Source organism: Saccoglossus kowalevskii, chromosome 19 (genome assembly GCF_978046115.1).
Source record: "Saccoglossus kowalevskii chromosome 19, keSacKowa6.1, whole genome shotgun sequence".
Lineage (NCBI taxonomy): Eukaryota > Metazoa > Hemichordata > Enteropneusta > Harrimaniidae > Saccoglossus > Saccoglossus kowalevskii.
Window position 1 is genome coordinate 6,251,813 of NC_140659.1, and position 26,797 is coordinate 6,278,609.

The window sequence follows — 26,797 nt, forward strand, 5'->3', positions numbered from 1 at the left end:
ACCAATATGGTTATATACATAACATGATGCAATGATTATATAGACTATAGCCACCGATATGGTTATATACATAACATGATGCAATGGTTATATAGACTATAGCCATCAATATGGTTATATACATAGCATGATGCAATGGTTATATAGACTATAGCCACCAATATGGTTATATACATAGCATGATGCAATGGTTATATAGACTATAGCCACCAATATGGTTATATACATAGCATGATGCAATGGTTATATAGACTATAGCCACCAATATGGTTATATACATAGCATGATGCAATGGTTATATAGACTATAGCCACCAATATGGTTATATACATAGCATGATGCAATGGTTATATAGACTATAGCCACCAATATGGTTATATACATAACATGATGCAATGGTTATATAGACTATAGCCACCAATATGGTTATATACATAGCATGATGCAATGGTTATATAGACTATAGCCACCAATATGGTTATATACATAGCATGATGCAATGGTTATATAGACTATAGCCACCAATATGGTTATATACATAGCATGATGCAATGGTTATATAGACTATAGCCACCAATATGGTTATATACATAGCATGATGCAATGGTTATATAGACTATAGCCACCAATATGGTTATATACATAGCATGATGCAATGGTTATATAGACTATAGCCACCAATATGGTTATATACATAGCATGATGCAATGGTTATATAGACTATAGCCACCAATATGGTTATATACATAGCATGATGCAATGGTTATATAGACTATAGCCACCAATATGGTTATATACATAGCATGATGCAATGGTTATATAGACTATAGCCACCAATATGGTTATATACATAGCATGATGCAATGGTTATATAGACTATAGCCACCAATATGGTTATATACATAGCATGATGCAATGGTTATATAGACTAGCCACCAATATGGTTATATACATAGCATGATGCAATGGTTATATAGACTATAGCCACCAATATGGTTATATACATAGCATGATGCAATGGTTATATAGACTATAGCCACCAATATGGTTATATACATAGCATGATGCAATGGTTATATAGACTATAGCCACCAATATGGTTATATACATAGCATGATGCAATGGTTATATAGACTATAGCCACCAATATGGTTATATACATAGCATGATGCAATGGTTATATAGACTATAGCCACCAATATGGTTATATACATAGCATGATGCAATGGTTATATAGACTATAGCCACCAATATGGTTATATACAAAGCATGATGCAATGGTTATATAGACTATAGCCACCAATATGGTTATATACATAGCATGATGCAATGGTTATATAAACTATAGCCACCAATATGGTTATATACATAACATGATGCAATGATTATATAGACTATAGCCACCGATATGGTTATATACATAACATGATGCAATGGTTATATAGACTATAGCCATCAATATGGTTATATACATAGCATGATGCAATGGTTATATAGACTATAGCCACCAATATGGTTATATACATAGCATGATGCAATGGTTATATAGACTATAGCCACCAATATGGTTATATACATAGCATGATGCAATGGTTATATAGACTATAGCCACCAATATGGTTATATACATAGCATGATGCAATGGTTATATAGACTATAGCCACCAATATGGTTATATACATAGCATGATGCAATGGTTATATAGACTATAGCCACCAATATGGTTATATACATAACATGATGCAATGGTTATATAGACTATAGCCACCAATATGGTTATATACATAGCATGATGCAATGGTTATATAGACTATAGCCACCAATATGGTTATATACATAGCATGATGCAATGGTTATATAGACTATAGCCACCAATATGGTTATATACATAGCATGATGCAATGGTTATATAGACTATAGCCACCAATATGGTTATATACATAGCATGATGCAATGGTTATATAGACTATAGCCACCAATATGGTTATATACATAGCATGATGCAATGGTTATATAGACTATAGCCACCAATATGGTTATATACATAGCATGATGCAATGGTTATATAGACTATAGCCACCAATATGGTTATATACATAGCATGATGCAATGGTTATATAGACTATAGCCACCAATATGGTTATATACATAGCATGATGCAATGGTTATATAGACTATAGCCACCAATATGGTTATATACATAGCATGATGCAATGGTTATATAGACTAGCCACCAATATGGTTATATACATAGCATGATGCAATGGTTATATAGACTATAGCCACCAATATGGTTATATACATAGCATGATGCAATGGTTATATAGACTATAGCCACCAATATGGTTATATACATAGCATGATGCAATGGTTATATAGACTATAGCCACCAATATGGTTATATACATAGCATGATGCAATGGTTATATAGACTATAGCCACCAATATGGTTATATACATAGCATGATGCAATGGTTATATAGACTATAGCCACCAATATGGTTATATACATAGCATGATGCAATGGTTATATAGACTATAGCCACCAATATGGTTATATACAAAGCATGATGCAATGGTTATATAGACTATAGCCACCAATATGGTTATATACATAGCATGATGCAATGGTTATATAGACTATAGCCACCAATATGGTTATATACATAGCATGATGCAATGGTTATATAAACTATAGCCACCAATATGGTTATATACATAGCATGATGCAATGGTTATATAAACTATAGCCACCAATATGGTTATATACATAGCATGATGCAATGGTTATATAGACTATAGCCACCAATATGGTTATATACATAGCATGATGCAATGGTTATATAGACTATAGCCACCAATATGGTTATATAGACTATAGCCACCAATATGGTTATATGCATAGCATGATGCAATGGTTATATAGACTATAGCCACCAATATGGTTATATACATAGCATGATGCAATGGTTATATAGACTATAGCCACCAATATGGTTATATACATAGCATGATGCAATGGTTATATAGACTATAGCCACCAATATGGTTATATACATAGCATGATGCAATGGTTATATAGACTATAGCCACCAATATGGTTATATACATAGCATGATGCAATGGTTATATAGACTATAGCCACCAATATGGTTATATACATAGCATGATGCAGTGGTTATATAGACTAGCCACCAATATGGTTATATACATAGCATGATGCAATGGTTATATAGACTAGCCACCAATATGGTTATATACATAACATGATGCAATGGTTATATAGACTATAGCCACCAATATGGTTATATACATAACATGATGCAATGGTTATATAGACTATAGCCACCAATATGGTTATATACATAACATGATGCAATAGTTATATAGACTATAGCCACCGATATGGTTATATACATAACATGATGCAATGGTTATATAGACTATAGCCACCGATATGGTTATATACATAACATGATGCAATGGTTATATAGACTATAGCCACCGATATGGTTATATACATAACATGATGCAATGGTTATATAGACTATAGCCACCAATATGGTTATATACATAGCATGATGCAATGGTTGTATAGACTATAGCCACCAATATGGTTATATACATAGCATGATGCAATGGTTATATAGACTATAGCCACCAATATGGTTATATACATAGCATGATGCAATGGTTATATAGACTATAGCCACCAATATGGTTATATACATAGCATGATGCAATGGTTATATAGACTATAGCCACCAATATGGTTATATACATAGCATGATGCAATGGTTATATAGACTATAGCCACCAATATGGTTATATACATAGCATGATGCAATGGTTATATAGACTATAGCCACCAATATGGTTATATACATAGCATGATGCAATGGTTATATAGACTAGCCACCAATATGGTTATATACATAGCATGATGCAATGGTTATATAGACTATAGCCACCAATATGGTTATATACATAGCATGATGCAATGGTTATATAGACTATAGCCACCAATATGGTTATATACATAGCATGATGCAATGGTTATATAGACTATAGCCACCAATATGGTTATATACATAGCATGATGCAATGGTTATATAGACTATAGCCACCAATATGGTTATATACATAGCATGATGCAATGGTTATATAGACTATAGCCACCAATATGGTTATATACATAGCATGATGCAATGGTTATATAGACTATAGCCACCAATATGGTTATATACAAAGCATGATGCAATGGTTATATAGACTATAGCCACCAATATGGTTATATACATAGCATGATGCAATGGTTATATAGACTATAGCCACCAATATGGTTATATACATAGCATGATGCAATGGTTATATAAACTATAGCCACCAATATGGTTATATACATAGCATGATGCAATGGTTATATAGACTATAGCCACCAATATGGTTATATACATAGCATGATGCAATGGTTATATAGACTATAGCCACCAATATGGTTATATAGACTATAGCCACCAATATGGTTATATGCATAGCATGATGCAATGGTTATATAGACTATAGCCACCAATATGGTTATATACATAGCATGATGCAATGGTTATATAGACTATAGCCACCAATATGGTTATATACATAGCATGATGCAATGGTTATATAGACTATAGCCACCAATATGGTTATATACATAGCATGATGCAATGGTTATATAGACTATAGCCACCAATATGGTTATATACATAGCATGATGCAATGGTTATATAGACTATAGCCACCAATATGGTTATATACATAGCATGATGCAGTGGTTATATAGACTAGCCACCAATATGGTTATATACATAGCATGATGCAATGGTTATATAGACTAGCCACCAATATGGTTATATACATAACATGATGCAATGGTTATATAGACTATAGCCACCAATATGGTTATATACATAACATGATGCAATGGTTATATAGACTATAGCCACCAATATGGTTATATACATAACATGATGCAATAGTTATATAGACTATAGCCACCGATATGGTTATATACATAACATGATGCAATGGTTATATAGACTATAGCCACCGATATGGTTATATACATAACATGATGCAATGGTTATATAGACTATAGCCACCGATATGGTTATATACATAACATGATGCAATGGTTATATAGACTATAGCCACCAATATGGTTATATACATAGCATGATGCAATGGTTGTATAGACTATAGCCACCAATAAGGTTATATACATAGCATGATGCAATGGTTATATAGACTATAGCCACCAATATGGTTATATACATAGCATGATGCAATGGTTATATAGACTATAGCCACCAATATGGTTATATACATAGCATGATGCAATGGTTATATAGACTATAGCCACCAATATGGTTATATACATAGCATGATGCAATGGTTATATAGACTATAGCCACCAATATGGTTATATACATAGCATGATGCAATGGTTATATAGACTATAGCCACCAATATGGTTATATACATAGCATGATGCAATGGTTATATAGACTATAGCCACCAATATGGTTATATACATAGCATGATGCAATGGTTATATAGACTATAGCCACCAATATGGTTATATACATAGCATGATGCAATGGTTATATAGACTAGCCACCAATATGGTTATATACATAGCATGATGCAATGGTTATATAGACTATAGCCACCAATATGGTTATATACATAGCATGATGCAATGGTTATATAGACTATAGCCACCAATATGGTTATATACATAGCATGATGCAATGGTTATATAGACTATAGCCACCAATATGGTTATATACATAGCATGATGCAATGGTTATATAGACTATAGCCACCAATATGGTTATATACATAGCATGATGCAATGGTTATATAGACTATAGCCACCAATATGGTTATATACATAGCATGATGCAATGGTTATATAGACTATAGCCACCAATATGGTTATATACAAAGCATGATGCAATGGCTATATAGACTATAGCCACCAATATGGTTATATACATAGCATGATGCAATGGTTATATAGACTATAGCCACCAATATGGTTATATACATAGCATGATGCAATGGTTATATAGACTATAGCCACCAATATGGTTATATACATAGCATGATGCAATGGTTATATAGACTATAGCCACCAATATGGTTATATACATAGCATGATGCAATGGTTATATAGACTATAGCCACCAATATGGTTATATACATAGCATGATGCAATGGTTATATAAACTATAGCCACCAATATGGTTATATACATAGCATGATGCAATGGTTATATAGACTATAGCCACCAATATGGTTATATACATAGCATGATGCAATGGTTATATAGACTATAGCCACCAATATGGTTATATACATAGCATGATGCAATGGTTATATAGACTATAGCCACCAATATGGTTATATACATAGCATGATGCAGTGGTTATATAGACTAGCCACCAATATGGTTATATACATAGCATGATGCAATGGTTATATAGACTATAGCCACCAATATGGTTATATACATAACATGATGCAATGGTTATATAGACTATAGCCACCGATATGGTTATATACATAACATGATGCAATGGTTATATAGACTATAGCCACCGATATGGTTATATACATAACATGATGCAATGGTTATATAGACTATAGCCACCAATATGGTTATATACATAGCATGCTGCAGTGGTTATATAGACTAGCCACCAATATGGTTATATACATAGCATGATGCAATGGTTATATAGACTATAGCCACCAATACGGTTATATACATAGCATGACCAAAAGGTTATATAGACTATAGCCACCAATATGGTTATATACATAGCATGATGCAATGGTTATATAGACTATAGCCACCAATATGGTTATATACATAGCATGATGCAATGGTTATATAGACTAGCCACCAATATGGTTATATACATAGCATGATGCAATGGTTATATAGACTATAGCCACCAATATGGTTATATACATAGCATGATGCAATGGTTATATAGACTATAGCCACCAATATGGTTATATACATAGCATGATGCAATGGTTATATAGACTATAGCCACCAATATGGTTATATAGACTATAGCCACCAATATGGTTATATACATAGCATGATGCAATGGTTATATAGACTATAGCCACCAATATGGTTATATACATAGCATGATGCAATGGTTATATAGACTATAGCCACCAATATGGTTATATACATAGCATGATGCAATGGTTATATAGACTATAGCCACCAATATGGTTATATAGACTATAGCCACCAATATGGTTATATACATAGCATGATGCAATGGTTATATAGACTATAGCCACCAATATGGTTATATACATAGCATGATGCAATGGTTATATAGACTATAGCCACCAATATGGTTATATACAAAGCATGATGCAATGGTTATATAGACTATAGCCACCAATATGGTTATATAGACTATAGCCACCAATATGGTTATATACAAAGCATGATGCAATGGTTATATAGACTATAGCCACCAATATGTTTATATACATAGCATGATGCAATGGTTATATAGACTATAGCCACCAATATGGTTATATACATAGCATGATGCAATGGTTATATAGACTATAGCCACCAATATGGTTATATACATAGCATGATGCAATGGTTATATAGACTATAGCCACCAATATGGTTATATAGACTATAGCCACCAATATGGTTATATACATAGCATGATGCAATGGTTATATAGACTATAGCCACCAATATGGTTATATACATAGCATGATGCAATGGTTATATAGACTATAGCCACCAATATGGTTATATACAAAGCATGATGCAATGGTTATATAGACTATAGCCACCAATATGGTTATATACATAGCATGATGCAATGGTTATATAAACTATAGCCACCAATATGGTTATATACATAGCATGATGCAATGGTTATATAGACTATAGCCACCAATATGGTTATATACATAGCATGATGCAATGGTTATATAGACTATAGCCACCAATATGGTTATATACATAGCATGATGCAATGGTTATATAGACTATAGCCACCAATATGGTTATATACATAGCATGATGCAGTGGTTATATAGACTAGCCACCAATATGGTTATATACATAGCATGATGCAATGGTTATATAGACTAGCCACCAATATGGTTATATACATAGCATGATGCAATGGTTATATAGACTAGCCACCAATATGGTTATATACATAGCATGATGCAATGGTTATATAGACTATAGCCACCAATATGGTTATATACATAGCATGATGCAATGGTTATATAGACTATAGCCACCAATATGGTTATATACATAACATGATGCAATGGTTATATAGACTATAGCCACCGATATGGTTATATACATAACATGATGCAATGGTTATATAGACTATAGCCACCGATATGGTTATATACATAACATGATGCAATGGTTATATAGACTATAGCCACCAATATGGTTATATACATAGCATGATGCAATGGTTATATAGACTATAGCCACCAATATGGTTATATTCATAGCATGATGCAATGGTTATATAGACTATAGCCACCAATATGGTTATATACATAACATGATGCAATGGTTATATAGACTATAGCCACCGATATGGTTATATACATAACATGATGCAATGGTTATATAGACTATAGCCACCGATATGGTTATATACATAACATGATGCAATGGTTATATAGACTATAGCCACCAATATGGTTATATACATAGCATGATGCAATGGTTATATAGACTATAGCCACCAATATGGTTATATACATAGCATGATGCAATGGTTATATAGACTATAGCCACCAATATGGTTATATACATAGCATGCTGCAGTGGTTATATAGACTAGCCACCAATATGGTTATATACATAGCATGATGCAATGGTTATATAGACTATAGCCACCAATATGGTTATATACATAGCATGCTGCAGTGGTTATATAGACTAGCCACCAATATGGTTATATACATAGCATGATGCAATGGTTATATAGACTATAGCCACCAATATGGTTATATACATAGCATGACCAAAAGGTTATATAGACTATAGCCACCAATATGGTTATATACATAGCATGATGCAATGGTTATATAGACCATAGCCACCAATATGGTTATATACATAGCATGACCAAAAGGTTCAATTTTACACAAAACTAAAACAACTCTGCCATTTTGAATCTACATGTATATACAAAACGTATATTGTAAACGAAAATTGTATATTGCAGATATGTTTGATTTTGATTTGATGTTTTCCATGAAAATGGCCACCATTTGGCCATCTTGAATTGTATCATTCATCCACAGTCCCACAGGGATAGAGGGACTGTGATTCATCCAACAAATTAATGTGCACAAATCTGACGTGATGGGTAATGGATCTGTAAAACATAAATATGATCAGTACTGGACTGTCAGAAATGCATTTATTCCAACAAATACAAATTTTAAACCAAATCTGGGTGGACAAGCATTAAGGATGTTTACGTTCAAGTTTGAATGAAATATTCCATGCTTGACCATGATACAGAATGGCCCTGTTTTGATGTATTTTTAGTCAAATGGCTGCCATTTGGCCATCTTGGATTGAATCATGAAGTAAGTGCACAAGACATGCATGTGAAATTTGTCCATGCAGGACTAAGATACAAGTGCTGACAGGGACTGTTTGAATAATCAATTCACACATAGCCAATGTTAGATTCCCGTTTTCAATATTGAAATGGCCGCCATTTGGCAATCTTGAATCAAATGACACAAGTACTTGTTTCAAGATGTATGAAATGCACAGTTGAAGTTTGATCTTTATCAACCTTGGCATGTACACGATACTGCTGGAAACTGACAGCTAGCAACTTTTTAGTTTGAGTAATCCAAGAATTATCAGCAAGTGTGAATGAAATTGCCACTTAACTGCAATTTAATATCTTTGATTTCAACAGAACTCTAATTGGCCACTAATCTGTCAAACATTAACAAAAATTGTTGCATCAAAAGCCTACAAAATATTTATATATTCAAAGAAGCATTGGGGGGGAAAAAAACAAGATGGGCAAAGAGATGCTTTCACACTTTTTTTATTCCCAACAATTCTTCATACAAGTTTATGTCGTTTCATACAACCACTAATCCCTTTCCCCAAAAATCATTCCATCCATGTGTACATTTCCCTCCCCTCCCCTCCCCATTTTAAGTGTTTAAACCACCCACAAGCAATAGTGGTTAATAGTATTTGGATCAACCAATCTGAAAAGAAGGAATCTCAGAGACTGCACATAGTGTAGAAGTTGTTGACATATGGATAAATATTGCATTCAGAATACTTATTAACAGGAAGTATACATGAACCGATGTGCATTAAAATATACAGGAATACAATGTCTGTATTTCAGATTTTGTATACGAGAATTTGGTCACTTGTATAACTTAGCACAAATATACAGTATGATAAGTGTCCTTAAAAATAAAACTTAACTTAGTCTGAATTTAACCCCCCCCCAACATTTTCAATTACTACTCAAAATATTTGCATTTCCATTGTGATTAATAGTGTATGTAAATACACCAATAAAATACGACCAAAATTGTGCATAAAATTGATTCCACTTATTTGTTACAAATTCTATAACATCAACTACATGACAGTCAGTTTGAGACATTCTACCTCTTAAAATAGAGGCAAGAATAAACCTAACTTTGTACAGTGGCTGGCTCCACATAACAAACCCTGTCTTACATACTTATATTACAAATTAGGGTATGAAAATGTCTTTGAATACCAAGGCACATTGCTGGATCTCCTCCCTCCCATCAACAATGCTATTCTAATCTAAAATTCATCACAAATTTTACTTAAAATAAACAAATTTGAATACATAACATTCAATACCAAATATTATTCAAGAAGTGTTTGTTGTATCATATAGTCATGCTTTTTTATGAAATATGATAGCCTTATGCCTGCAGGATCTCAATCGTTCATACCGCCAATATTGTACACGCAACAGTACCGTATTTAAAAAGTCAATTTCTTGGGTTTTTCCCAAGGAAATTCTGGGCGTCCAAAATGACCATATGAACTGGTATTTTGGTAAATTGGCCTCTTCAAGTCCAGCTCCCTGGAGGAAAACAAGACATATTGTTAGCACAGAATTCAAACCATAGAGACACTATGTAAACGTAGCTCACAGATAGTACTCCCTCCCTCCCATCAATTCATTGCAATCACTACATTTATTGCTTCACTTCATTATATTTTTACAAGACAATTGTAATGCTAAAGCTGGTTGATATATTAATATTTTTTTAATTGTTTGTGCAAGACTACAGTTTCAGACTTTGAATCTCGCTGTTGTCTCTCCTGACTTTTGTATGTGCAAATTGCAAGTGCCGACACTGCATTTTTGCCATATGTTTGGGACTTTCTATCAAATAGCAATTTAATGCGCTATTCTGGCGTCAACCAAACTCTGTCAAACACAAGCACATATAATTCATAAACAAGGTTTCCCTCGAAGTCTCATTATTAGTAAATGAATTTTGACCAGTGGAATTGGCCTTCCCATCAAGTCTGACATTCACCCAGGGTAGGAGTTGACTTATTTTAGTTTTCAGCCCAAGGCAGGATTTGAACTTGGGTCTATCTATGTAATAGAAGTCTGATGCCACAACTACCATGCTACCAGCGACTGGTCTGATTTATTAATGTCTATCCAATGACTAACCCTTACCTGACAATTATGCCTGGTCTGAGGTCAAAGTTATCCTTCACAATCTTCAGAAGTTCAGCCTCTGACCGATCAGATGTTCCGTAATGAAAAACGGAAATTGACAATGGCTCGGCAATGCCAATGGCATAGGCAACCTAAATACAATAAGAAATATCAAAGATTATAAGCGTGTACCGACTCGATCAATTGAAAATATGATCCATTTCTGGAAATTGTTGCAATTAAATCAGAATTTATTTCATCCTGGCATGGATGAGAGTTTGAATTGCTAAACAAGCAGCTTCTCAGTTCCGCTGTGAAGAATTGAAGATATCAAGATGAAGTGAACTAATCTGAGGTCTGTCCAAGGAACATATACACGAGGTATCAAAGCAATCAGGCTTGTAGTTTTCAAGATGGATGCCGACGGACAATAACTCGTATGATTAGTCGACAGCAGAGCACAAAAATATAAACCAGAATATTTAAAATTGTGGCAAAGACAAAACTTCAAATTATCGGCACATTTTGCTAGTACTTACCTGTACAAGGACACGTTTGCACAGTCCTGCCTTGACAAGCGACTTGGCAACCCATCGAGCTGCATATGCAGCAGACCTGTCAACTTTAGTGTAATCTTTCCCAGAAAATGCACCACCTCCATGTGCTCCCCAACCACCATATGTATCTACGATAATCTTTCTTCCAGTCAAACCAGCATCACCCTTTAAGAAAGAACAAAATCTGTCATGTTGTATCTTGTGTAATTTTGTACACAATACAGTGTAGTTGGAAACTCTTGCAATGCAAATTTGTTTCGAGTCACAAATGTGCCAAACAGCTATCACTTCAAATAGGCTTGGGCAAAACTTCCACCTGTCTGAATACTTTGAAAAACTAATAGAACATTTCCCGATAAGGTCATACTTTTTTCAATAAATCACCCCAGATCGGAGTGTAGTCTAACACTACAGACATTCAGGGATGAAAATTATAGTAAATTGATGCTACAAGTCTTAACATGCACATTTGACAAACAAGATTTCTTACCATAGGGCCACCCATGATGAAGCTTCCCGATGGATTCAAATGATATATTGTATTCTCATCGAGCAGGTTTTCAGGAATCACTTCCTTGATGACTTTTTCACGTAAATCTTTGCGGAGTTCGGCATTAGTTACAAATTCATCGTGCTGCGTTGATATAACCACTGTGTGCACGCGAAGTGGTATACAAGCACCATTTAGAAAATTGTATTCAACTGTAACCTGCAAAAACAAAAGTATATTAAATTGGCGTCATTGATGCATGAAGATACAATATTTTAAAGTTTCTGTAAACCGATTCAAGCATATAAAATAGAAATGCATGATATTTCTAACAACTTCTGCTTTGTAAGACTGATTGGTATAGGTCTCTGGCAACAGGCAATCAGAAAATGACTAGCTAGCACGCACGTCAGGCGCTCACGACTACCAAAATGTGCAATACACATTTAGAATAATTAAATTATTAATAGGCTTTATTTTCATTTAAACGCCAATTATGAACATGAAAGTTAACCACAAAATGTATTGTTTTTCCTCACAAACATAATTTAAACCTGTACATGTAATCAGCTATATTTAAACCTAGAAAAAAGTAGAGTTACCTGAGTTTTAGAGTCAGGTCTTAAATATGGCATAGTTCCATTTCGTCTATTTTCAGCAAGTTTTTTATTAAGTGCATGCGAGAGAACGACTGTGAGGGGCATACATTCTTCTGTTTCATCAGTAGCATAACCAAACATAAGACCTTGATCACCGGCGCCAACATCCTCTTCTTTCCTGTTCTCATGAACACCAGCAGCAATCTCTGGTGCTTGTTGTTCAATGGCGACTAGCACATTGCAAGTCTTGTAGTCAAAACCTTTGAAAAAATAGAAAAACAACTCAATATCTTCTATGGTAATTGGTATACTAAATACTATGAATTTCTAGTGTTCTTAGTATGGTCACTAATTGAGATTAAATTGTTTTAGAACTTTATTATATAAAATATGACTGCATTGTAGAACAGAAGTAATAATTTAAAAGTTGGTCATGAATATTCATAAGTGGCCATTATGTATTTTATAGACCATAGAGACATTTTTGATGCAAGAATATGCAGGGATATTAGGAAATGTTTCTCCTTCTCATTCTACTGAATCTTTCATGCACAGTGGAACACAAATCAAAAATATTAGCAAATATAATTCAAGCAAACTAATAAAATGAGAAGTCAATTCAGTCTGAAATCAGTTGAAAATTGAATGTTTACATCAATTTGAGCACACACTAAATACATGGAGAGTCATTCGAGCCCAATACAGTTTAATGATTGATCTCAGAATGTTAATTTGCAGAAAAAGGACAAATTGTTCACACTAAGGAATGTATGATCCACACCCATGTCAACTTCTGTTAGATTTCACAAAATAAACCTTCATAAATTCTGTCCATATATAATTCTAGACACAAAGTAGATCAGGATATTGAATATTGAATCTCACCTTTCTTGCAATCGTCATAACCAATTTTTTTTATTGTTTCACGGATAACCTTCTGGTAGTCAACAACTGCATTGGACGTGATTTCACCGCATATCAGCACCATACCAGTCTTCGAACAGGATTCTGAAAACAATAACTCAGATCTGTCCAGTAGTCCCAATACAAAATATTCTAGTGGTAGAACTGCCTTGCATATACTGCCAAACATTAGAGTACTCAAGGACAAATTAAGAATCTTACCCTCACATTAAACGAATGTACACATTTTTAAACAAAGCTGCATTAAGGTTTAAATAATCGCATGTAGCCAGTTAAAAATAAAGTTGTGTCCTATACCAGTTGAAGTGTTTAGAACTATGGCCTTGCATGCAAAGTGTGAATAAATTTCACGATCAAAGATGCATGCTAAGCTAGGAATGTTGGAAACTTCCCTCGACATTCCATATTTAACTGAACTGACATAAGTATAATAGATTGACTGAAATACAAATTATTTCAGGGACACTAGTTGAGTTGTTATAATGCCAAGAACTCTCCGCCATTGTGTATAAACCGAAGTTAATATATTTCATGTGGCAGTAGCTAAATTGAATAGACATTTGATGCAATTTCCTTCAATCAAAATCAGTTGCCCTAGCAATTTTCTGCATGGAAATAATAAATAAAGAGGGACTGGCAACTTTTCCAGTAAAAAAATAAAGAGGATGCTACTTACCGCATGCTACTTTGGCATTAGGATCCTGGGCTAAATGTGCATCCAACACGGCATCACTGACTTGATCACACAGTTTATCTGCAAGGAATAGAGAGGAATGTCAACACACACAGTAATATAAAGAAACTTCAATGCCTCACTTTTCAATACAATGTATTCAGAAATTAAAGCACCTTCAAAGCAACATAATCTGTAATTCATTAAAATGAAACTACAATACATCATAATTTGTATTCATTTCAAAATAATTAATTCATGCTCTTCTGTGTCAATTGCACTTGATTTAAATGCAAATGTACCGTAAAATATCTAATTGAGGCCGCATGTCTATTTGAAGCCGCACCCCTACTTTGATACAATGTATCATTTCAAAATTAGAAACATTTGGTTCCTTGAAAATACTCTAATTGAAGCCGCCCTGCTTTTCTGAGACATTGAGTGTGTGTTGTTTTCCTGTGCCAGTATTCCAAAATAAACAAAGGTGATTGACATAGATTTATTGTTAGTTTATTTCTGTATGTTGTGTTTCCTGTTGGTGTTCCTTATCCTGTCTAATAAACAAAGACTGCACATGAATGAGTGATAGACCTGGTATTATTTGTATCGTACGTTTAATAAACTTGAGTGTGAGACGTTTGGGTACCGTGTGAAACGACCACGCGACAGACATTGTAAAATACAGGAAACTTGCAACAAGTGCACGAAATCTTCGTTCGTAATTGGCGGAAACAAATACAATGCAAGAAATGCATGGTAATATAAACTCACGATCAGAAGAAATTTTCATCCTGGGTTCAGTTTCTATACTGCTCAAGTTCTCTGTTCGCTTACGCAACTATATTTATTTACATCGTTATTTTATCGAAGCCATGCCTCACTCTACCAGCCAAAATCGCCGTGCTTCCTATGATTCTGCTTTCAAGTTGAAAGTTGTTTGTAAAGCACTAGAGTGGAAAAACAACCGAAAAACAGCTGATCATTTTGGTATAAATGAAAAGCAAGTTCGACAGTGGATTCGAGCGAAGGACCAGTTGTATGACAACAAACGCCAAGCTAAACGGTTACCAGGCGCCGGTCGTAGGGTCAAGAACAAAACATTGGATGACAGCGTAATGCAGTGGTTCGACGATCACAGAAAAAACGGTAACGCAATTTCTGGTCGACAATTGCAAATGCAAGCCCGGAGACTGAGTAACGACAGTGAGTTCAAAGCTACCGATGGGTGGCTTCATTCGTTCAAGCGGCGCCATTCACTGTCAACACGTGTCCGAACATCGATAGGACAAAAGTTACCAGCTGACTACGAAGACAAAATTCTACAGTTTCAGCGCTACGTGATTCAGCTTCGTCAGCGGCATGGTTACCCTCTTGGTGATATCTATAACATGGATGAAACTCAGTTGCGGTTTGATATGCCCGGCAACAGAACTTTGGAGCACCAGGGTGTCAGGACCGTCCATATCAAGACCACTAACTCCGAGAAGAGAGGGTTCACGGCAGTATTGACGGTCACCGCTGACGGTCAGAAGGTCCGACCTTTGATTATTTTCAAGGGGAAACGCCGACTAGATGAACTGACACGCCGGGAAATCAAAGTGGAAGTACAAGAAAAGGGATACATAAATGAATCTCGTAAGTATTTATTTGATTTTTTTTCTGTCTTTCGAAGCTGGGTTTGCATTTGTATGATGTAAACAAACTCAAACAGAGATGGCGAATCAAAATGTGAACAACTGCGAGGTCAAACCTTTTTATAATCACTTGAGTGTTTCGTTGGTTTCGTTTACTTTATTCCACACTATGTTCAGTTGATGTTTCTTTCGGGTTCTTTATGTGTTATTTTATTTTCTATGAATTTTAGTTTGTCTGTCGTGGGTGAGGGATACTTTCCCAGAACGCAACGATAACTCTCGGCGGCTCCTAGTCTGGGATTCGTGCAGCGTCCATCTCACATCGAAAGTTAAAGAAGAGCTTTATTCCCGAAACGTCGACATCGCTGTAATTCCTGGTGGTTTAACGTCTCTTCTCCAGCCGTTAGATGTCGGCGTAAATAAACCACTGAAGGATTACATGCACGCGGAGTGGGACGAGTGGATGAAGACCGGGGAAACACTGTTTACTCCGGCTGGTAAACGCAAAGCCCCCGCCAAGAAGACAGTACTCGAGTGGGTCGTTTCGTCATGGAACAGAGTTCCCGCATCTACTGTGATAAATTCTTTTAAGAAGCCAGGGATATCAAATTCACTTGATGGATCTGAAGACAACTTAATTTATGAAGATCTAGAAACAGACGATGAGGCAGTTGGCGAAGAAATCGCTGAAATATTTTACAGTGACGACGATGATGACAGCAGCGACGACTTTCTAGGATTTTAACAATCGTGTAGTTTTCACACACAAACCAAACGGCCCTTTTCAGGGCCACCACATATTTCAAAAAGAGAACTACCGTACAAAAATACCATGTGTGCTTGTGTGTGTGTTTGTATGTATTTCAAATGATTATTCCTGACCTCTTTCACTTCACCAATCTTGACGCCAGAAATCAAAACAATGTCTCAATTTAGTGCGTGCATATCATTAACCCCTCATTTGCATGTCTATAGAAAATGTCTTTCAAATTCAACCAAACTTATCTAATAGAAGCCGACCCCCGACTTTTTGTTTTTCAAGTGAGAAGGCGGGGATTTCCTTTTTAAATTAAGCCGCGGCCTCAATTAGATATTTTACGGTAATTGTTTTGTTCCTGAGTCTTGTTCCAGGCCAGTCAGTGGCTTAACTTGTTTTGAATTTCCATGTTCCCAAATTTGACATATTTAGAAGGTACTACTGTCTGATTTTCTCTAGGTTTTCTTTGCCCCAATTTGTAACACTTGTTTTGTGCATAGTTATCACCCAACCCCCTTAGTTCACAAAAGATACCATTCATTTGAAACTACCTTGAACTACCAATGACCAGCAAGGCTTCATTCCTGGCTGCACTGGTCTACACAGTGAGCAATTAGCATCAATGTGGGCTAATAATTTTTGGAAAAAATAATACCCTCCAGGAAAAAGATTTGGCAACTGTTTAAACGTGTACTTTTCATGCATATTGCAAATTTATGCAAGTCAATTTGATATGCTTTACACTGCTACGATAGATACATCCACGTCTTCCGGCAACACAAAAATGTCAACTGTGGTTTTTGTAAAGAAGAGTGATGTTCTATGCAATGTCCCTTTAGTTTTTTTTTATTCAAGTGTGCAATTCCGGACACACAAGTCTCCTATGAGCACTGTGCTGTTGTACAATTTATACTGGCTTTCCAATGTGAAGTGATTTGCTAGTGTAAATTACTGGCATGATTAGAAGGGGGGGGGGGGGTTAAAAAAAAAAACAGCTCAAACAAACGCACAGAAAAATAACAAATTGCTATTTGATACGACATTTCAGTGGCTTTAGCAGGTACTTGAGTGAACAATGAGTAAAAAAAAAAAAAATTGTATTTCTCAATTTAAGCAAGGCTCTCGGCTTTAAAATCACAGGTTTATGCAAAACCAAATTGTATAAATTAATAGCTGTTGTTGGGCTACTAATTTAAAAAAAAAAATGGTATACTTTGTAAGAAAGTTGGTAATGTAACATCTATGCAAATAGTACCGTAAAAGTAAAACTATTTTCGCATTTAAGAGAACCGGGATTCTTTTCACTGATTCTGTTTTACTTCTTTTGATGTGCATGACCCACATAGACAATGCTCAAGGCTGATGAAATTTAAAGAATAGCCACAAGCAAACTGCTACATTAAAACTGTTCTACTGAAGAATTCACTGAATTACACTACAACACTAGCTCCCTACAATAAATGTAAACACAGATTTGATGTCATTCACAAACTGCAAGTCATGATATTATCATAAAGGTCACTGAAACCTTGACCTGTGAAAGAGGTATTATGGTGCTGTCAATTTTTTTAAGTGGCATTCATTGAAAAAGTTTACGAACCAATGTAATTGCAAGTAATTTCTTTTTGGCAATTTTTTTTTATAACATTTTGTAGAAATTTCAAATAAAAATATAAACATTGAGCAGTGAGCAATGACTTGAACTTGATAATTATTTGACAACCACCCCCCTCCCCCAACCACTAAATAATTTAAATAACAGCAGGTGTGAGTGTCTAATGAACATGTAATTTTTTTGTCCGGCAATAGAACTGTACCTTAGAAATAATTGGAAATTTTTCAAGCATAGTTTACCTGGCAGCAAAGTACAGCAATGACAGACACGATCTAATTACAAAAGTTACTTTACCACAGTCGAGGGAATTTCGAAATTGGGTGTAACACAAGACTCTTTAAATATGGGGAAAGTTCATTACATTATACAGATTGTATATAATTCAATGAACTTGTTTTGAAATAAGAGAATCACTATTCTCACAATACAAAGCCAATGTCAGGACATAGCATGCCACATTCTACTGAACATTGTCGACTATTCAGCGTACACTAAAAATGCTTCTATTGTGTCATAGGTCGTACGGAACGTCGTACAGAACTTGGCAAGTTATTCCTTTTTATATCACTGGGTGTCATGCAAGTCCTACAAGACTGAAAATACGAGAAATAAAACTACATTCAAAACACGGGCCAAAAGTTGCCAGCTGCAAACATAACTCAGAACCGATAGTTAGAACATTTATTGTAATAGAGTTTTCACAAATTTAACGACAGATACAATCCAAAAGTTCAATAGTTTAGACTGCCGGTCCAAAAACGTGTGATGAGATTGGCAAAGCAAATAAACATCAGGCGCAAAAAGCATGCACCTTATTTGCATTTACAAAAATTGTTTAATACAGACATAACCTTCAAACTGGCAGATCCAGGTCTGACAAAAAAGCGATCCATCAAGCGTCAGAACATCAATTATCCTGCCACCCTACACTGACAAACTTGTTCAAATACAGAAAAACAATAATTTCTAGACCACAGATACAATTTCGTGTCAAACGTCAGGTTTTAAAGTGACCTTCAAAGCATGACATCTTACAAGAAACTAGAAGTCAATCATTTGATATCAGGTGACAATCACATCAAAACAGTGCAGTAGGTGCAACCTAAATAAGATTGACACTCCAAACGACCTTGTATTTGAAGGAAATTAGACGTCTGTCAAAATAGAGGTAAAACAGTTCACTGGGTTCATTCAACGTAAATGATGTTCACAATTTAGGCCACTGGCCAGCAACATGTACGTTAGCCTCAATGTCGACTACTTGAGGGCAGCAAGCATGTGCATGGATTGCGCATCTAATATATATATATACACACAACACAAAGCCCCACAAACTTGCTACCAGTGTTTTCCAGATGAATTAGAAAAAAAACGCCACCTCATAATGATCCATTTTCCCCAAATGCATGTACGATTGTCACTATACGCACAAGATATGCAGCATCTAAAGCTCTCACAATCAATAAATATCTAGCATGAAAAGCCAGTTCTACCACCATAGCCGACATGCGAGGAAAGTAATACTGAACAGACGTACAATTTTATTCCATACATGTATATATATATATTTGCAACAAGGCTTTAGCATTAACGTGGTGGAATTACAGAAGTCTAGTTTTGAATCTACACAACCATTACCATCAACCTCCCATGCACACAATAACATAGTATACAATATACATGGTACTCTCTGCGTCGTGCGTGTACTTTTATCACAAAGCTCAGCTTTTAGAAAACTGAAAATGCTTCTTATGAACACAGATAGATAGAAGAGCTGTGCTGTGACAAATAAGTATTCAACTGGGCCACGTTTTTGACCAGATATAGGTCTTGGTCAAACACTGACCAATTTGACCCCAAGCTGTACTGAATGGAACCAAAAACCTATTGTACTCAATGACAGATTGACCTTTGTTCAAAGAATGTTTACTCTCAAATACTGAGGTTCCAGTGTTAATACGACAGGAAACTCGCTTTAAACAGGAAGACCTAACAAAAACCAATACAAAAACAATTTTATAACACCACCTAGAAATGCAGAGTCATGCCATGCCAGCATTTAAATATGCAAATTAGGAAACAATTGCTAACGAGTTTCAGTAAACAATGCATCAGTTATGCAAAATGAATGCATTGCAAGACCATTCTGAACTATGGGGAAACTGCTTTATAAACTAGAAACAGCTCCTGTGTGTTAAAAGTATGAAGGCAAAGGCCAGTGAAAAAATATGAAACGATTCAACACCACAAGCCTACAACTATACGACTATTCAAGTCACATTTTTCATGTGAAAATTCATTTTATAGCATTTCTGAACAAATTCAAAGAGATCTATTACCCATTTGGAATATGGTACAGCCAAACCTGTGTATAGTGATTATACAATGAACTTCACTAAAATTGTCTTTTTAAGAAAGGTGGTCATTATACACAGGTAAACGGTGGTTTTACTGTTGTATATCAATCATCGTTGGACTTGGGGCCAATGAATTTTTTTTTATCTGAATAAAACTGAACATTTTCTGATATGAATTTGCTCATAATTTTATAAATATTAAAAAAAAGATATCAGATTGTACTAAAGGGAGGGAAACCTAGGAAAAGGTATTGCATCAGCATTTCTATCCCAAACTTGATAAGCATCCAGCTGTAACCAAGGTGACATATGGCAACAGGCTTAGCATGATAATAGTCACAAATACCAACTTGTAATATTAGTAGAGGCAATAATCATGCAATATGAATGACAATAAAATCAAAAATTATATTTATTTATCACCGCTCGCACAAAACACGCACCTCATTAATATGCTTGAATAAATTTAGGCAGGGCATGACAGACTAAATTGCACGATTTTATATTAAGATTTCTTTCTCATGACGGAACCAATTGTTCGATTGATAATTTAATTATTTTTAATTAAGTTTAATGTACACCAGAATATAGCAGATGTAGGAAATGAACCAAATGCACCAATACATTAAATAATATTAACTTTTTCTTTACATTTATGTTGGCGAAACCAGCAAGGCCATGAAAACAGATGCTTTGATACCCTTACCCGACTGTCTTGGTGCTATTGAATGTTCATAATGTATTTTTGATGAAACTAAGACATTTTAAAAATGTTATGCCTTAAAAAAAAAAAAATGTGTGCCCTCACAATTCCGAACTTTAAGCTTTGCATTTTTAAATCAGTTTATTTAAGTCTCCAAAATCTATGAATAAGACTAGTGGACAAGTTTCCATGGTAATGTACTGGAGTCATGGAAACAGCCAATCAGTGATAACAAAGAATTATGTGCCATCTTTATATTTACATGACTATGCACCAGAGTGCACTGGGAACAGCATTCTGGCTGGATTCCTGGCTGCACAAATGGTCAAATTTGGTGTAAAAATGTTCCAACATTTCTGCACACGAGTGTTTGCAAAGGCTTTAATTATGCCCCTGTACATAAATTTGGATTTAAAAATAATATTAAGGAAACCAGATCGATATACGTTGTATATCTGCCAATTTCTACAAACTACTTTCAAATGTATACATTTACAGTCCAACATGGGAGCAGAGGTCCGCACAGAGTGCACAGCTGATAATCTGCCAAATTCTACATCAATTTACGCACATACTGGGATCGAAAATACAGTACAGCGTTATATTTGTTATTGTTTTGATTCCGGTCCATTCCTATACATGTGCCTGTGTCACGTGCTTTTAACTAACCATATTAAACCGGCGCGGGTTCGCCGGTAGAAGATGCTCTTCGCTAGCTGTCGATGTGCATGTCACGGTAGAACTATGAATGCACAACATTCACTAGTGTTTCGATACCATGCAAGATAGATTTGTGGCAATCAACCAAAAACTAAATACATCTCAGAACGAAGATTAAAACTATATGAACGTCAATGGAGCACGCCGTCGACCACACACGCCTTGACTGGATTAGAAGCCAAGCGAAATAAAATAAGCGAAAATAAACGCTTCGCCATTGGCTTCACGCATAATGATCGTCTAAATGAAGTTGGGATACTGACCTGGATGCCCTTCACCGACTGATTCTGAAGTGAAGAGAACGGTGTTCGCCTGCTCGATGTGGTTCTGTTGTGACATTGTGACACTTCGATCCGACTACACTGATGGTTGCGAGTGAAAGAGACTTACTAGTCTACATTTATCCCATTTACCTTTGGAGTCACGTGAACAACCAGGTCGACTGATTGGCTAATGTTAATTAATCCAGCCTCGTACAATATGTTTTATAGAAGCATTAAATATTTACATTGAATTATTAACGCTTGAAACAATATATTTCTCAAATTTGATTTAAATTATAATACTTAATCTATTAACTTGGGTAAAAATAATATACGCAATTAGCCTTTTAAACTGCAACTTTTTATTTAATTATGCTTGAACGAGGTTGAGGTTAAACCACTGTGCGTTGTCGTACGTGGGAACAGGTTGCAATCGGCCGTGTTGATTTCCGTTCTAACATAAATGGTATATTGTTGATGTAACCACTAAAGTATACGAGTTAGCTTGACATGAATATTATTTGTGTATGACTTTACATGATATTACATGACATTCCTCTTCTTTTAGTTTAAATTGTCGCATTCGCAAACAAATATGGGTGTACTGGCGGTCCAGAATTCAACCGACAGACCATATACACATATAAAACATGTAAGGTATTCTTGTGGAATAGAAAACTTTAATGGACGAACTGTAGAGCTAAAAAAAAAAAAAAAAAACGAACTGGTCACTGCTTCTAATTTTTTTGTTTTGTTATGTACATGTATTTCCTCGCCTCAGTTATGTCACAGTCCAACAACAACCGGCCAGGACACGATTTTATTTATATTGATGCTCGTTTCTATGTTTATTATTTTAATCCGAACGTATCATCGTTAGACAATAACGTTACCTAGCCGGGTGTTGCCGGGCTATGGCCTTACACGTTGTGTTTTTGACAGCGTAAGCAACGCAGTGTTGAATATGACGTGATTGTTGGTTTCGGGTGCACTATGAAACTTGCCGGTGTTGCATCATGCGTTAGTGAGCGATTGTCTCCCACTGACCATACAGTAAATAACACTCAATTCTGATAAACTGATAACGTTATTGCAATTGTCAGATTCGTATGGCCGACCAGCCGGTGAATCAATTCGATTCCTTCACTGAGGTGTATGTAAGTGCCATTGTAATGGCTTAGCGAGCTGCAATATAACATCTGAAGGTGGAAGGATTAAAAAAACACTATGTAAACGATTCCCAGAGATATTAATAGTTAATCCACAATATAGCAATCCATAATTATTAACGAGTTGAGGACAGTAATAACCATGTTTTGTTATTAAAAGTCATATTTACTGAAGCTAAATGTAAATAATTCGACATGGAGGTATTCCATGGAACACAACCCCACCTCTAGCTTTTATTTTTTTCCATCACAAGATTGAAAATAATACATCAATATGAATCCCTGCAACCCGATATCATGTACGTCATACTATCAACATTTTTATACATTCTTTCTTAATTTCACACTAAGCTACTGGTCTTGATAACAATTTTGGAGAAAAAAAATATAGAAAACTTCGAGGATTTGAATTTATAATAGGCGACTTTGTCGTTCAAAAATAGCAGTAACAGCACAAATAGCTAACTGGCAACACATGCAGGGTACTGGTACTAGTTGTCATTTCATTGTCTGACCCCCATGCTCAGGCTCATAATTACCCCAACCCCTAGGTCAATGAATATATTAATGCTAAAACATGCGGGATTTGTCAGGAATTTACCGTGATTCTAAACGTTCAATGATGGATAGCAAACTGTATCTGGCTCCCAACTGCCAGCCTATATTTTGTTAGTATACGAATACCGGTTGTCAGCCCGTGGCCACTGTATTAAACTTGCATTTCACAGAGTAGTGATCGCCGATTTATTTTTATTTTTATAATGAAAACAATTTCCTACCAGCGTTAATTTCGTGATTATTTCCATGTATGTTAGTGTACAGTCAGATTCGGCATATCACTTTTATGGTGGGTTATTTTTAGAATATGTCGGTGTGTCTGCCATTATGGCGTTTAAAGGTCGTCTGTGTGCATTTGTACGCGTTTATACAGGAGCTAAATAATTATCACATTGTTTTGCTTAATAACTGTTGCATAATTATTGTTGATTCGGACTCAACTCAACTTTTCTGCATTTGTCACCCGGTACGAGCTATTTTTGTTGAGAAATATTGTATGAAGAAATTTTCCACAGGAATTCATAATAACGCATTATTTCATTATTATTTCATTACACTGTGGTTATCGTGATTTTCTTATGTAACCAAACGAATCGTTGAAATATGACGAGACCTACCTTCTTACCCCGGGAACCGGATGGATGCTTAATTACCGGTAATTAATTTTGGTGTGTAAAAAGTAGTTCGGTGATCACACTTTTCTAGACTTTTCGAACAACAACATGAAATAAAGCCATATATAATATCAATACGTTTTGAGGCTATGATTTTAATTTGACCAAGCATTCATTTCGTAATTATTGTAATTCCTCTTGCCATCTTGATTACCATATTTCACTTTCATTGTTTACTATGTATGTACGTGTTCAGCCTATTTGCATACCAATCTGCTTATTGTATCATGATTCGATCTGCAGTCCGTGTATGCTGCCCTCAACGGGCGCATTTTCATGGTTAGCTCTTTAAGTTTGAAAGACTGATGCTTTTAAAAACAGTAGTGAAGTCTAAAGGTTAGTTACGACATGGATTGCCAAATGACAACAAATATCGCGACATTTGAGTAAGACTTTTAATGTGTAAACACTATAGGAATTTAAAAGAATTGCAAAACATAGAAAAGTAAATATATATACTAGTAATACAAATATTAAAAATATGTAAGTTGCAATTCTAAAATATGTTTTTTGATACTGTACATTGGTGACTGTATTTGACTATGATTTATCATGGCCAGAAAACGCCCATATCACAGTATTAATTCAATGAAACAATGGAATTCTCTAATACGAATGTGAACTGGATGTTTTGGTATGTACAGTAACAACCACTGACCATGCAAATTAGTGGTTTTTCATTAGGAATACTTTTGCGTGTCCTGCAAGCAAAACATAATCGATATGATGATATTTTGGTATATTTTCGAGTAATAAATTGCGAATGAATTGTTTTCTTTTGTTATTTGTATTTATTTTGCTATTGCTTAGTGGCGAACTTGAAGAATGGCCGAGTGTATTTCACTTTGAACTTGCAAAGTACTCTAAACCCGTATTAGTTGTTTGAGTCTAAACACACGCGTTACAGATTTAAAACCCCTATGCCCTCATGACACACATTAACACTTAAAGGCCAGTACAAACTGTGCTTTATGTCACCGTCCCATAGTTGAGGGACTGTGTTTATGCATTCCTAAATGCTAGTCATCAATAACGTTTACATAACAATATTGATGTGTTTCCCGGGAAGAGGGTTTTCATTCAGCGGCGGAATGCAGAGGCGACAATGAACGTGATTTACCGCGGATTGCATATTTCCACCGCCCCTCAACGAACCAATGTTAACCAAGAGGTTACTTGAAGGTAAATTCGCTATTGTTGTTTATAATTATTCCGATTATTGTAAACACTGTCCTTTGAAACTTTCAGTCATTGATTTGTATTAGCAGACTAAAGTAAGATAAATATTCTGACAGCAAAAGGCACTATCGCGACA

At 35.1% G+C, this 26,797-nt stretch overlaps 1 protein-coding gene across 1 annotated transcript; it reads right to left on the reverse strand.

Moving 5' to 3' along the window:
- Positions 1-10,139: 10,139 nt before the first annotated feature.
- On the reverse strand, positions 10,140-23,192 carry LOC100303509 (methionine adenosyltransferase, alpha). The gene is given in 8 exon segments (NM_001184805.1): positions 10,140-11,195; positions 11,808-11,941; positions 12,329-12,511; positions 12,837-13,055; positions 13,439-13,695; positions 14,321-14,443; positions 15,036-15,113; positions 23,082-23,192. Coding segments are annotated over 8 exon segments (1,173 nt in total). The 5' UTR covers positions 23,158-23,192; the 3' UTR covers positions 10,140-11,092.
- Positions 23,193-26,797: the final 3,605 nt, after the last annotated feature.